Here is a 13,381-nt window from a genome sequence, read left to right on the forward strand (position 1 = left end):
AGCCGGTGGGGTTCCGGAATCCATGTTTTTATTTGCAGTTCTAGTGATTCTGACCCAGGTAGTGTACCTCCCGGCTTTGAGAGATGAGCTAGTTGGCTGTTGAGAGATGGTGTTCTCCCTGGAGTGGACAGAACAAGAAGAAGAAGGGCATTTCAGGAGGAGCAGAGGCATGGAGGAGCATGGTTAGGTTTGGGCGTGTTAAGTTTAAGTGCTGTTGGAACGTCATCATATTGCCGTATCATCTTTGCATTTATTGAAAAGTGAACAATTTGTGACATGCAGTCCCAAGCACTTCACATGCATAATTAATCTCATTTAATCCTCACACTACCCCTGCGAGCTGGGTACCATCATTATCCCCTTACAGCGTCGGGAACCCTGAGGCCCCACAAGGCAAACTTATTCCCCAACAGGCTGTTTAACTAAGTAACCGCATGATAGCATTAAATGTAGGAGTCAGGCTTGCCTCCCCACTTGGCCAGGCCAACTAGGCAGTTGGATGTGTGAGATTAGCACTCGGGGAGAATTGGAGACTGAAGTTACATGTTATATGCATTTGTATAGACGCATATTTAATAGTGTATATAATATACATATAGTACATAATATGTACTTATTAATTGACGATCCGAGAGTTGATAAGATCACAGCATCCTCATTTCCATCCTCAAAACAAACTGGTCCAGAGAGGTAGAAATTTCCAAGGCAGAGGTAGACCCAGGAAGGTCGAAGGATCGTCAATGAGTTTAGTTGCTACGCAGAGCAAATTCTTTCCAGGTTGCCATTGGTGCAGCTTTGATTAGCTGCATTTTATCAGTCAAGCAGAATCAAACTCGGAGGGTTCATTTTCAGCTGCTGACTTCAAAAGCAGGCATAGACACCGGGGCTCCGTGAGCTGTTCTCCTAAACAGGATAGCATCATCTCCGGAGAAAATCAGATCAACAATGACCTGGTTTCTGAGATCCACCCCCACACCGCAAATAAAGCTTAGAAGTAATTGCCACCACACCATAGGCTGAGGGATTTTTTTCCTTAATAAAATCTCAGGAAAGCACAGACTTCCTTTTTTTTTGGACTTGGAATTATTTCTTGTTAAACTCTGTTGTTAAACTCTATGAAAATTATTTCTCGCTAAACTCTATTAAGACTATAGTAACAGAATTTGAAGGCCACTCATAAAGTGTTAAAAATAGAAAAAAAAAGTGTGTGTTGTGGGAGCGGGGATTAAATAAAGTGAGACCCCAGTTCTGTAAACTCAGAAATGGAGAGAGAGCGGCAGAGAGAAAGAAAGGAAATTAGAATGAAATACATTAAAATTTTGTCAGAGATACTGATGATTAGGCTTATGGTTCTTTTCATATCCTTTTATATTTAACATCTTCTGCAACAAAAGCATTACCTTTAATAATCAGGAAAAAGGTTTCTTCTCAACCCAATTCTTGATCTTGCATTTCCTTCAGGTATTTGTCCCCTTGTTTACACACACTGAATTGGTGTGCGTGCAGATCTGCTCTGCTTTTCTCAGTAAAATCTATGCTGTTTTGTTGGACAGTTTTCACAAATAACAACGAGGGGACACTGCACTGAGCTAGCGGAACATTAATTAACTTTTACTGCTCTGCGTGTTCATCATCACTTGACTGGCATCGGAAGGCCCCACCAGACACGGTTCTTTCTGGAAGCTTGCCGACACCGTGCCTGTAGCGCAGGTTGTGGAGAATGTCATCCGACGTCATCTCTCAGATTTCTGTGCCGCAAAGAGCATTGTTTTCTTTCACTTTAAGGCATGCTTTTGTCTTGGGGACAACACAATTCCTGAGACTACTGACAGTTTTCCTCTTGCGTGGGCCAGTGCCTAATTCAGAGCTCCACTTACAATCCTGTCAGCCACCGCTTATGGGACAGCTTATGTCCCAAATGTCCGCCTCCCGATGTTCTCAGGCCTCCGCTGCTGTTCCCCCTTTGATGTCAGGAAACGCGAGTTGCTTTATCCACGTTACACCTTATTCTATTGCGATTTGAATAAGCTACCTGAGTTGTTCTGAGAACTTAGCGAGCTATTTGCAACGAACAGGTGGCATTTATTGGGACCTTACCTATATTAGAAATTCGTCCTGGGGAGACTGAAGAAGCAGGAACCCATCTCCTTAGGGACGGACTCTTCTTACTGACTGCTTGACATGAGGGGACTTTAAACATATGATCTCATTTCATCCTGACTGCCAAATAGGCATTCTTTCCATTTTACAGAAGAGAAAACAGGCTCTGGGAGCAGAAGCAACTTGTCCAAAGGATAAGTGAGCATTCAAACTCAACCCAATATCTCTTTCTATCCAGGATGTGTGAGCTCTCTGTGTGTCTGACAAGTGAGCGATTCTGGGAAGGGTCGGACCCCTTTATTGGCGGGACTTGAAGCCAGGAAATGATGCTCTTACCCACCAGCAGATCCAATTTGGAAAATCTCAGTAGTATGATCCTTTCTCTCCATTACTGTATGAAAATTGTAAGCCAGTTCCCACTGACCCTGGTGCTGAAATGTCATGGTGCTAAAAGCATCAGCCTGTGCGTTCTCTTCCAGTCTTGCTCCAGCAGGAGGGGGAGGAGGACGGTTCCCTGGGGCTGGGCTGGCTCAGGCCGCGGAGGCCTCAGCACACACGGGGAGACACGGTTCATACCCCGAGTAAGTACCGGCGGCCAGCCCTGAGCAGCTGCCTCTGCCCTGGCAAGTCCAGCCTCCTTCTGTTGAGAGAAGTGCAGGTGGAGGAGTGATAGAAACTCGGGTGCCACCCCTTCAGGCTACCCCAGTAGGGATTCCGTAACAAATTACCGCAAACTTGGGGGCTTTAAACAACAGAAATGTATTCTCTCACAGTCTGGAGGCTAGAAGTTCAAAGTCAGCGTGTTGCAGGGCGATGCTCCCTCCGAGGGCTCTCAGGGAGGCCCTTCCTGCCTCTTCCAGCTGCTGCTGATTCCAGGCGTTCCTCGGCTCTTGGCCACATTGCTCCAGCCCACCCGCCCATCTCTGTATGGCCTTCTCCCTGTGTGTCTCCTCTTTGCATAAGGGATTCTTCTTTGTCGCTGGAGCTGGGGCCCACCTAAACCCAGGGTGGTCTCATCTCGAGGTCATTGACTAGTTACACCTGCAAAGGCCCAATTTCCAAGTAAGGTCCCATTCTGAGGTTTCAGGTGGACCCAAATCGCGTGGGGGAGACCTCAGCCCACTGCATTCGCCTCAATTACAATGGGGTTCGCCCAGCACCGTCTTCTGCCAGGCGTCCAGCCTCCGCACTGGCACAGAAGGCTCTCTTCCCGTGTCTCGGTCGGGCACAGGCCCCGCTGCTCGGTGCTGCCCTGACGGTGTGCTGCCACCTGGATATGCAGTGTACACCTATGTGATACGGGCTCTTGCGTGTGAACCCCCACCATTGGGCAATGTGACTGTTGAGCTGGTTTCCTGTCCCTTCTCCATCCCAGCCTCTTAATGTCCGTTGTTTAGTGGTCCTCACTCTGTGCCAGGCGCTGTTATAAGCGCTTTACCTATAATTCCTTATTTAATCTTCACAGCCGCCTCCCTGAGGTTGGCACGGCCAGCAGCTCCATTGTATATGCAGGGAAACTGTCACGCAGAGAGGTTAAGTCACTTACCCAGGCGAGCGCGGATCAGCTGCAGAGCTGGGAGCTGAACTGACTCGAGCATCTATGCCCTAACTGCGCTGCATTGCTTCTCATGAAAAAATATATTCTCGTTGTCAGAAATCAAAAATACAGATAAATAAACAGCTCCTGACTGCGTCCCAATCCCAAACCACCACCCCGACCAGGTAAGCACTGTTATCTGTTTGATTTCATGCCATGTCTCCTAAACCTTTGTTATGTGCGTTTGCATATGTTTATATGTCTGCACATAATTACAGAATTTCATTCTATGGGATGCTATCAAACGGCAATATGTCAGTGCTTGGTTTCCAGTTAATCTTACGTTTTGAAGAGTCATCCTTCTGTGTAGGTGTCTGCCTCATTCTGGAAACAACCCCACGGTGTGCATATGTCACAGTTTATTTAACCACTTCCCTCCAGGGGGGATGGTCGTTAGGTGACTGTATTAAAAATCTTGGTGACTCCTCTGTGCTCCTCTGCAGGTCGTTCTCTAGGAAGGCTCGCAAGAAGTAGACTTCCTGGGTCAAAGTATTCATAGTCTTGAAAACTTTAGTCTTGTTCAGCCAATGGATTGCTTGCTTGACTTATTTATTTTCTGAGCGGCCTCGGTACAGACGTTGACTTTGAGTGAGAAATACCTGGCTTCGTATGCTGGCTCTGATCAGTGCCTGCTGTGTGACCTTTGGCAAATTAAATAACCTCTCTGAGCCTGTTTCCTACATCTCTAAAATCCTGTCTCCGAGAATTCCTTTGAGAATTAAATGAATTCACTTAGGGAAAATGCCCAGCACTGTATCTGAGCCATAATAGGGTTTTATCAAATATTGATTCTTTTTCCCATTCTTTCTTTCATTTTCATGTTTTCTGGTCTTTGAGATTCCTTCTCTTTCAGTCCTGGTGTGTGACAAGTTCAGCAGTATCATTATCTCTACCAGCAGTATGATGTGATGCTTAAAAGTTATCCTAGATTCTCATTCCCTCTCTGCTAACATCCAGCTGTGGGACTGAGGACAAGTGACTTAACCTCTTAGGCCCCAATTTTCCCTTTTACAAAATGATGCTAATTTTGGGTCCTCCACATGGGAGCGTGTTATATGGATTAAATGTGACATGCAAGCCCAGAGCACAGTGTCTGGCCCATAAGAAATATTCAAGAAAAGTCTGAACAAAGAAAACCTTTTTGAGCATTTTTTTTTATTATATACGCAGCACCTTCAGATTTTCAGTAAATGGGTAGCTCTGAGCCCAATCCTTGAAGAGTATATTCTAAGAAATTCTAATAAATTTACATTCCGGAAGAATTCAGTACTTTTTTGATGTCAGACTGTGAGTTGTAGCATGAAGAAAATGTAGTATTTGCATAGTGCTTTATAATTCACCGAGCAAATTTACAGCAAATTTATAGCAAATTCGTAGCAAATTCCTTCAATTCCTATAAAACCACTTGGGAGAGGTTGTTTCCCTTGGTGGGAAATGCAGGCTTAGAGGAGCACAGACTGGCCCAGGACCCCCAGATTTGTTCCTCTGAGGATTTGCCCTGGAGTGACGCCCAAAGGCTGGTCTGGAATCCCTGCCTCTGTGCAATGCTGTGGGCAGACATGTCTGGGCCTCAGTTTTCTCATCTGCAAAATGACAAGATTGTGTTACATGATCTATAACCCCCTTGCACATGGTTAATTTGGGACTAATGTTAAATTTAACAGAAACAAAGCAGGGGTTTGCTGTATCATTTTAACTCTTTTCTGTTTTTGAGGTTATTAGCAATAAGCAAATTGTGTGCACCCCATCTCGAGTATTTGCTCTCATTTCTCTCTCTCTCCCTCTCTCTTTCTCTCTCCCTCCCTCCTTTTCCCCCACCCTCCCAACCTCCCACCCCCTATACCCCTTTGAAATTTCAATTAATCAATACCTCCCTCGCTCTTTGTCCCTTAGTCACTCCCTGTAAGTCCATCTCCCTCTTTTTATTCTCTGCCTCTGAGTCTTACTGTCTTTCTCCTTCTCTGTCTCTTTTCCTCACTCTCTCTGTCCTGTTCTTTCCCTTCTAACTGTTTTACTGAGTGCCTGCTTCCGCCTATGTCTTTCCCTCCTTGCTCTCCCTCCCTAGTTCCCTCCTTCCTTCTCTGTCTCTGTCTTAGAAAACTGCTCAGAATTTTAAAAATAAATATTAACCATCAGTCTTTCTGTAGCCAATTCAATTCACAGTGACTATTGCTGGTAGAAATAATTAACACAAATTAAACTCACAACAGCTAAAAGCACACAGGGTGAAATTTGTTATTGACTAAAAATCCATAGATGGGTCTAATTGCCAGTTAGTTTTGTATCTCTGCACAGTTTGACCCAGGAGAATTGGACTCAATGGAAATAATAACCACAAAAGGAAACTCAAAAGCAAAAGTTATAAATCAGTAAAATTGGTTGTGGTCCAGATGCTGATCAGTAAAATCAAATCCTTATAAAACTTAAACACCAAAGCATTGATCCCAGTGGAAATAGTTTCCCCCAAATGGAAACAGTTTAACTCTGTGTTGCGAGGCATCGATCTAGGAATTAAATCAGCTTAATGGAATTTGCTCTGAAAAATGCTACCTTGGTGAAAATGCATCAATGTTGGTACAATTCCGACTTTAAACTTGGTATTCACAAACTCAGAGTCAAAATGTGATTCTAGGCCACTTTCCTAAAGTGACTTTTAGAACAGCCTGTGCGGGTGGCACATACGGTTTCTGTGCACGTCTGTCTCTTGCCCAAGCAGGCACTTGCAACACTCAGCGTGCCTCAGTGGTACGACTTCTTGGGCCCACGAATGCCCTTTACCCACGAGTAGCCCTGGGTCTGGGCGCTTCTTTGCACAATGACGTCATTGCTGCCAGAACAATCTCCTGGATTTGCACCAGGACCTGCAATTTACAAAACTTCCCGTCCACCTTCACTTCCTTTTTCATTCATCTAATAGGCAGCACCATGAGAGAGCTGTTATTTCCCCGTCTTACACATGAGAACACCAGAGCTCACGGGCCTCATTCATAGGGCTCACAGAGGTGGAGCTGAACCCATCCCCTGTTCCCCAGTTGCCCAAACATGCTCACTGGCCTAAGCTGGGTGACATGTTTCTCTTTCTATAGCAAGGCTTTGATGTGACCTAAAAAAAAAAAAAAAAATTACAGTTATCATCAAAGAGATGTTTTAATTTTCAGTAACACTTTAGACCTCCAAAACACATGCGCGCGCGCACACACACACACACACACATTTCATTTATTCATCAGAAAAAGTCAATGTCTTCTTAAAGGCTTCTCAAATGTAAATCAATGAATAATTAACTTTAACTATATAATTAGCCATAAATGTGCTAAGACCGCAGAGAGCATCTGAAAACATGCATTAGGAGATGATGAGCTAAAACCAGAAATTTTGGCTTAGGAAATGGCAAGCCCTGGACAGTCAGTACAAGTCCCCATCCTCAGAGGGGACCACGGTCTTCCTTTGTGGCCAGGAGTCAGAGTTGTTGACAGCCTTGGGGTTAGGAGTGACTTTTCAGGCCATGATGTAGGTACCAGAGAGAGCGACTAAAGGAACGGGATCAGACCTACACACTCCAGCAAAGCTATCGCAGCTCTTCAAAGCTGTCGAAAAATCTGGCAGGAAGCCGCCAGGCTAAAGTAGCATGGGGCACACGTGACAGTCTTCCTTACTTTGCTTCTCTGCACATTTGCAGAAAGGAGGTCTTATTTCCCCCTCTCATTCTGAATTACTATCATTTTTAATCATGTTTTCCTTGAGGACTGCAGGTGTCAGCGAGAGGGTGATAATACCCACACAGCCTCTGTGTGTCATGCGGCCTGGCTCTGGTCCTGTCTCAGCCCTCCTGTTGGCATTTCACTTGTCACAGATGTTTGGAGAAGAGATCCCCCATCTGTAGGATGTTGAGCTGGGCTGGGTCAGGGCTCTGTACCCATCACAGTTCTCAGATCCTGTCCTTGGAGCCTCGTCCTCTGCCCAGTGGGAGAAGCACTTAGGTGACCACCACGGGCCCTCAGCAGGCGCTGAGAAGGTGGGGACAAAGAAAACTTCCTCTTGAAAAGCAGAAGAAAACACCAGCATGAAAGAATAGCTAGCTGGCTTCCTTCCCTGTGCTCCCTTAAGCTTCCAACTGACTGCTCTGACTTCTGAGGGCCGCTTTTCCCCCGGTGCTTGCCTTTAATCTCGGTGACATTCTAAACCCAGAGCTGCCAATTACCACGCAGCGGCCTAACATGTCACTTATCTCCAGCAATCGCAACTGCAGTCCCCCAAGTGCTTTTGGTCTAAATTGGGCTTCAGTTTCAGGTGACTTTTTTCTCTTTCTTACCCTTTAACCTCCAGCAAGAAGCTATGGCCATCTGTGCCTAAATGTCTACTGAAGAAACGGGGTAAGAGGTGCTAGGGGCCAGAGACGTTTTCTGTGGGGGGGACTCCAGACCTTACACTGTTAAGCATCTGTTGGAAAAGAGACATGTGAAGCTGAACAACCCACCAAATCTTTTTAAATTCTGACTATTCTGGTCTCATCCTCGCTTCTTTTTATTTTCTTTATAACATTGGGTTTGATTTATAGCTGCCACCCTTCCACCCCCCGCCCCCCCGCCAGGCTGAATTTCCTAAGTCATAGAGCTGCCTGTGGTTATTCTACAAGTCTTATGGATCCTGTGGTCGTAGAGGGTATCCCATGGCCTTGGGCATCAGACTGCATCAGTTCAAATGTTGCTCCAACACTTCTAAGCTGGGTGGTGGTGGAGAGTCATTTTACCTCTCAGTGACTCAGTGTCCCAGCTCCCAATGGCGGTCGTATGTCAATTGGTGCACAGTTAGAAGGAGTCAGTGACATGAGATAATGCATGTGAAGTGTTCAGGGTTGGACTTGTCTCAGAAGCATATACATTGTAAGCTGCTTTGCTGTAACGTCTGAATTCGGGTGCACACACCTGTGTCTTGAGCGTTCGCTGCACGCCAGATGCTGTGTACACGTACTTACATAACGTCGCTTTATTCCCAGCAGCCCTCGAAGGGCGGTACTATTCGTCCCTTGCTCAGAGTCTTTAATCACAAAGCCCACTCAAGGACGTCAGCGATTTCTTTTTTCCTTTTTATCAATGGGAATATTTTTTCTTTCAATTGAGAAAAGACTCGTCATGAAATATGGTAATGATTTGCAGAAATCCATGCTTAACCATTTAAACCACTGTTGGATGCCTGTTAGGTGGTTGCCAGGTACAGTTCTAGGTTTCCGCCCTAGAAATGCATCCATGTGTAATGGGTTAACAGGATGGGGAGAAGTTTCACCTTGTGAATACCAACCTATAGCCTTCACATTCAGACGTCCCCGTGTGCACACACATGTGTGTATTTTTGTTTATTTTTTGAGGACTTGAGAGAAAAGAGTTGCGTGAGGCTTAGAAAGTCTTACTAAAACCCAGGGTCTCAGCATCTCCATGGCAACTTTGATATGTGAAGTATCGACATGGCAGGCACCCTGGCTTCATTCATCAAGAGGACAAATGCCGCCCATGGCCTGAAGTCCTCAGGATATACGTGCTATCCAGAGCCTCAGTTTCCCTATGGCAAGTGACAGAAGGTGACTATTGGCTTATAGAATCATACGAAGCCACAGCTGGACGAGTATCTCAGCAGATCCACACAGACGACCTCACCTCACAGATGTCGAGCCAGTAATCCAAAAGAAGGAAGTGACTTTCCCAAGGTCACACCATCATCCAAACTGAGACTAGAGCTCAGATTCCTTTAACCTGCTCCTGCACTGCTTCTGACACATGTCCTCCTGCCATCAAACCTTTGAAAAGTCCCCATGCCGTATTTCCACAGGTCTCAGCATTGCTGGCAGTGCGGAAAGACTGTTATTTCTTGGTTTGTCAGCTCTGGTTGGCTTTCACCACTGTTTTCTTCCTCTTCTGCGGGGGTGACCTGATCCCCTTTTAATACTCTCAGAGTATAAAACCCCATCACCAGCCCTACAGCCTTGGCATAAAAGCTTCAGAGTCTCTCTGTGGGCGAGACCAGCCTTGCAGTCTTGCCCCACCTCTCACCATTACAGAAACAAACACACAAAATTAAAATGAAGAACGTAACCCGTAAACCTTCCAAAGAGTTTTGTTCCCCGAGGGGCTGTTTCTGACGGGATGCAGAAGTTTGCATCCTCTCCCTGCCACTTTTAGTTTGCTTTGCTTCACTGTTTTATGTGTTCTTGTTAAAGAAAGGCAGTAAAGTTGAGAAAGTGTCAGGAAGTTGAGTAATATCCAACTTCATCTTCCAACCTTCTTTAGATTTGAGACATCCATCTCCATGTTCAGAGGCGATCATTTCAGCCTTGTTAAGTGACTTTAAAAATTGGAAACAATATGCATTCCCACAATGGGGATCTACAGAATAGCATAGCACAGCCATGCTATTGAGGGGGTACGTGGCACTCGCCTTTTGGGGGTGCTGACTAGGAGGGTCGTACCCCTTCTGAGTTGACAATAGTGTCTTTTACCGTGATCTACGTGGTGATTTCAAGGCTGTAACATACGTGAAAACTTATCTAGTACGTCCTTTCGCATAACCTATAACTTAATAAACATAAAGTATCAAAAAAGAAAAAAAGTGCTGTATTTGTTGACAGGAAATATGTTCACTACGTGTGGTGTGAAATGAGAAAAGAAAGCAGTTTGTGATATCTTGTATGGTTTCATCATATTTGGGGAGTTAAAACAAGGGCTGAGAAACAACGGCCCGCGGGCCAATCTGTCAGTAGCCTTTTACTGGAGCAGAGATGAGTTCGTTCACTTATGTATTAACTATGGCTGCTTTCCTAGGGCTGCCCTAACAAAGTACCACAAACCAAGAAGCTTAAACCACAGGAATTTGTTGTGTCACAGTCCTGGAGCCTGGAAGTCCGAGGTTAAGGTGTCGGCAGGGCCGTGCTGTCTCTGAAGGCGGGAAGGAAGGGTCTGTTCCAGCCTCTCTCGTAGCTCCTGGTAGCTCCTGGCTTCTGGCAGCTTCCCTCCAGCCTTCGCGTCTGCGCCCACATTTCCCCATTTATGAAGGCGCCAGTCATGTTGGGTTACGGGCCCACCTATTCCAGTGTGACCTCATCTTACCTAATTACATCTGCAATGACCTCATCTCCAAATCAGGTCAGACTCTGAGGTTCTTGGGGTTAGGACTTCAACATATAAATTTGATGGAGGGCGACACAGTTCAGACCATATTATGTTACAATGGCAAAGTTGAGTCCCTGCAACAGAGACCACATGGCCCACAAAACCCAAACTACTTATGATCTTGCCTTTACAACGCTTTAAAAGATGAGTGTGTGTGTGGTTGCCTCTGAATTATGGAATTATGGACATTTTTAATTTTGGTGGTATTCTTAGTATTTTTCTATATTATTTGGATTTCTAAAAATTATTCTGTAAGAATTTTTGTAATATAAATACACAGTATGCATGTTTCTTTTGGGAGGAAGAACCATCATTCCTCGTCAGTCCCTCTCTCCTTCCCACCGGCCCCACCAAAATCTCCTGCCCCTTTACTTGTTGACTTTGCTCTAAATCAGCCGCTGCCCTCGCTGTTGGGAGCGTTAAGGGCAACACTTAACAAACCAGCAAACTCGCCTGTTTACTCACTTGGGCATAAGGATTCTTCATGTCTTTATTTAGCTGCCTCTTGTACCTTGGAGAGAAAAGGTTCTGGCTTTTATCTCCTCATTAAAAATAGATCCTTTTATGACGACCGGATGAAGCGGCCATGAGTCATCATTTTCAGTGTGAAAGTATGTGATACTGGATCCGGCCTCGGGAGCTGGGCCCCAAGATGGGACCCCACCATCCCCGTGACTTCCTGGTTTCTTGTCATTGCAGGAAACTGGACGCTTTCATCTACGATGCGGCGGTCTTGAATTACAAGGCCGGGCGGGATGAAGGATGCAAGCTGGTGACCATCGGCAGTGGGTACATCTTTGCCACCACTGGTTATGGAATTGCCCTCCAGAAGGGCTCCCCTTGGAAGAGGCAGATTGACCTGGCCCTGCTCCAGTTTGTGGGTGACGGTAAGACCTTGGGTTACCTCGTACTTTGGGGGGAGTTGAGGGCCTCGCACTCTCTCTGTTTCCTCATTGGCTTTCCTTCCAGTGGACCTCTGTGTGATGAATTTGTTCCCTAGAAGAATTAATTGAGTGCCTGTCACGTGATACCATGGTTCTCTAGGTTGCTTATAATGGAAACCAATTATAGACAACTGAATTTTTTAAAGGAATTTATTTTAAGCCTGCAGAAGTGTCCATCTCAGTGAATTTAGGAAAGAGTTGAACAAATAGATTTAGAGAAAGAAACGGGAACCCTGGCAGCCCTGGGGCCTCAACAGCAAGAATTCACAGGTCCTCTCTCAAAAGCAGTGGTTCCCAGCAGGAAGGGGATTTGCTTCCTAGGGGACACTTTGCTATGTCTGGAGATATTTTTTATTGTTAAGACCTGGAAAGCTGTTTGCTACTGGCATCTAGTGGGCAGAGGCCAGGGGTCTGGGATGCTTGCTGGCTGTGCCCAGGACAGCCCCCCCATATTGCAAACACAGAATGATCCGACCCCAAATATTAGTGGTGCTGTAGCTGAGAGACTCTGCTCCAGAGCAGTGACATTACACACCAGCCTGACGTAAGTCCCTCATCTCTAAACTCTACAAATTTCAAATTCCGGAGGAAGCATTCCTGGTGAATTTTGGGTCAAGGGCTGTTTCCTGGACCCATCAGGAGCGAATAAAGGGTGAGGTTGTGTTGTACTAACACAACAGCTTCTGTTATTATCCTGTGAAGGAATGAAAGAGGCAACTTCCAGAAAAGGAATAGTGAGCAGAAATCTCATGGGTTTTTCATTATAGTCCACCCCTTGACTTTCTATCATGCACAAAAATATATCTACAAACAGTTTCCACCCACATGTGGCTTACCGTCTAATGGCATTGTGGCATTTATGGGACGGTAGAGCTAATTGGACTGACATTGTCTCCAGCAGCATTTCCTTCTGTCTGTCCTGCTCTCACTTCCTGGTTGGTGATCTCACCATCGCCTGGAGGTCCAACGCATTGTTTGTAGAGTCCTGCTCAAGGGGCAAGTTGGTTTCCCTCTGAATTGCCAGCACTGAGATAGGAAAAGCGAAGCCCGCAGAGATGGCAGGTTCATGCTGAAAACTTGAGTAAGTGTGAGAAGGATACAGAAACGCAGGGCAGAGGGCACAAGCTCCACTCAAAACAGTGGAGGCTGCCTTCAGAGTGGCAACAGAATGTGCTAGGCCTGTCTAGAGCCTGGAGAGGAAAATCTGGCAACCACTATGGCCAGATGCAGTATTGGAATGGGCAGTGGTCTGCACAGAGGGTTGCTGTGAATTTAAACAAAGTACACAATCCCTTGTAGCTTCTCCTCCTTTTTCTACTCCCAGAACTGAACCCTAGATTGTCTCAGTGCCATCAAGAAATCTAAATGTGTTTTGCGTTTGACTCCCAAAGAAGGACCTCTGATTCCGTGAATTCCCTATTGGGCATTTGCACTGTCCTCAGATCACGAGTCATGTTCTCCGCTGTGTAATAGAGCTCTGTGGCTGTGTTGGTCAGCGATGGTGTGAAATCTTAGAGGCATACATTTGTTTGGCTCACGGGTGCAGGCTGAGTGGAGAAGCCCTGCCTCGGGCTGTGGTG

At 45.8% G+C, this 13,381-nt stretch overlaps 1 protein-coding gene across 2 annotated transcripts in view; it reads left to right on the plus strand.

The window, feature by feature from the left end:
* The window catches only part of GRIN2A (glutamate ionotropic receptor NMDA type subunit 2A), a 470,775-nt gene that overhangs the window by 426,364 nt on the left and 31,030 nt on the right, over positions 1–13,381 (plus strand). For both annotated transcript variants that reach the window (XM_074322873.1, XM_074322871.1), the window contains one exon: positions 11,557–11,744. In XM_074322873.1, coding sequence (XP_074178974.1) covers positions 11,557–11,744 — 188 coding nt within the window. The remainder of the gene's footprint in view (positions 1–11,556; positions 11,745–13,381) is intronic.

The sequence above is a fragment of the Rhinolophus sinicus genome, linkage group LG18 (genome assembly GCF_036562045.2).
Source record: "Rhinolophus sinicus isolate RSC01 linkage group LG18, ASM3656204v1, whole genome shotgun sequence".
NCBI classification, from domain to species: domain Eukaryota; kingdom Metazoa; phylum Chordata; class Mammalia; order Chiroptera; family Rhinolophidae; genus Rhinolophus; species Rhinolophus sinicus.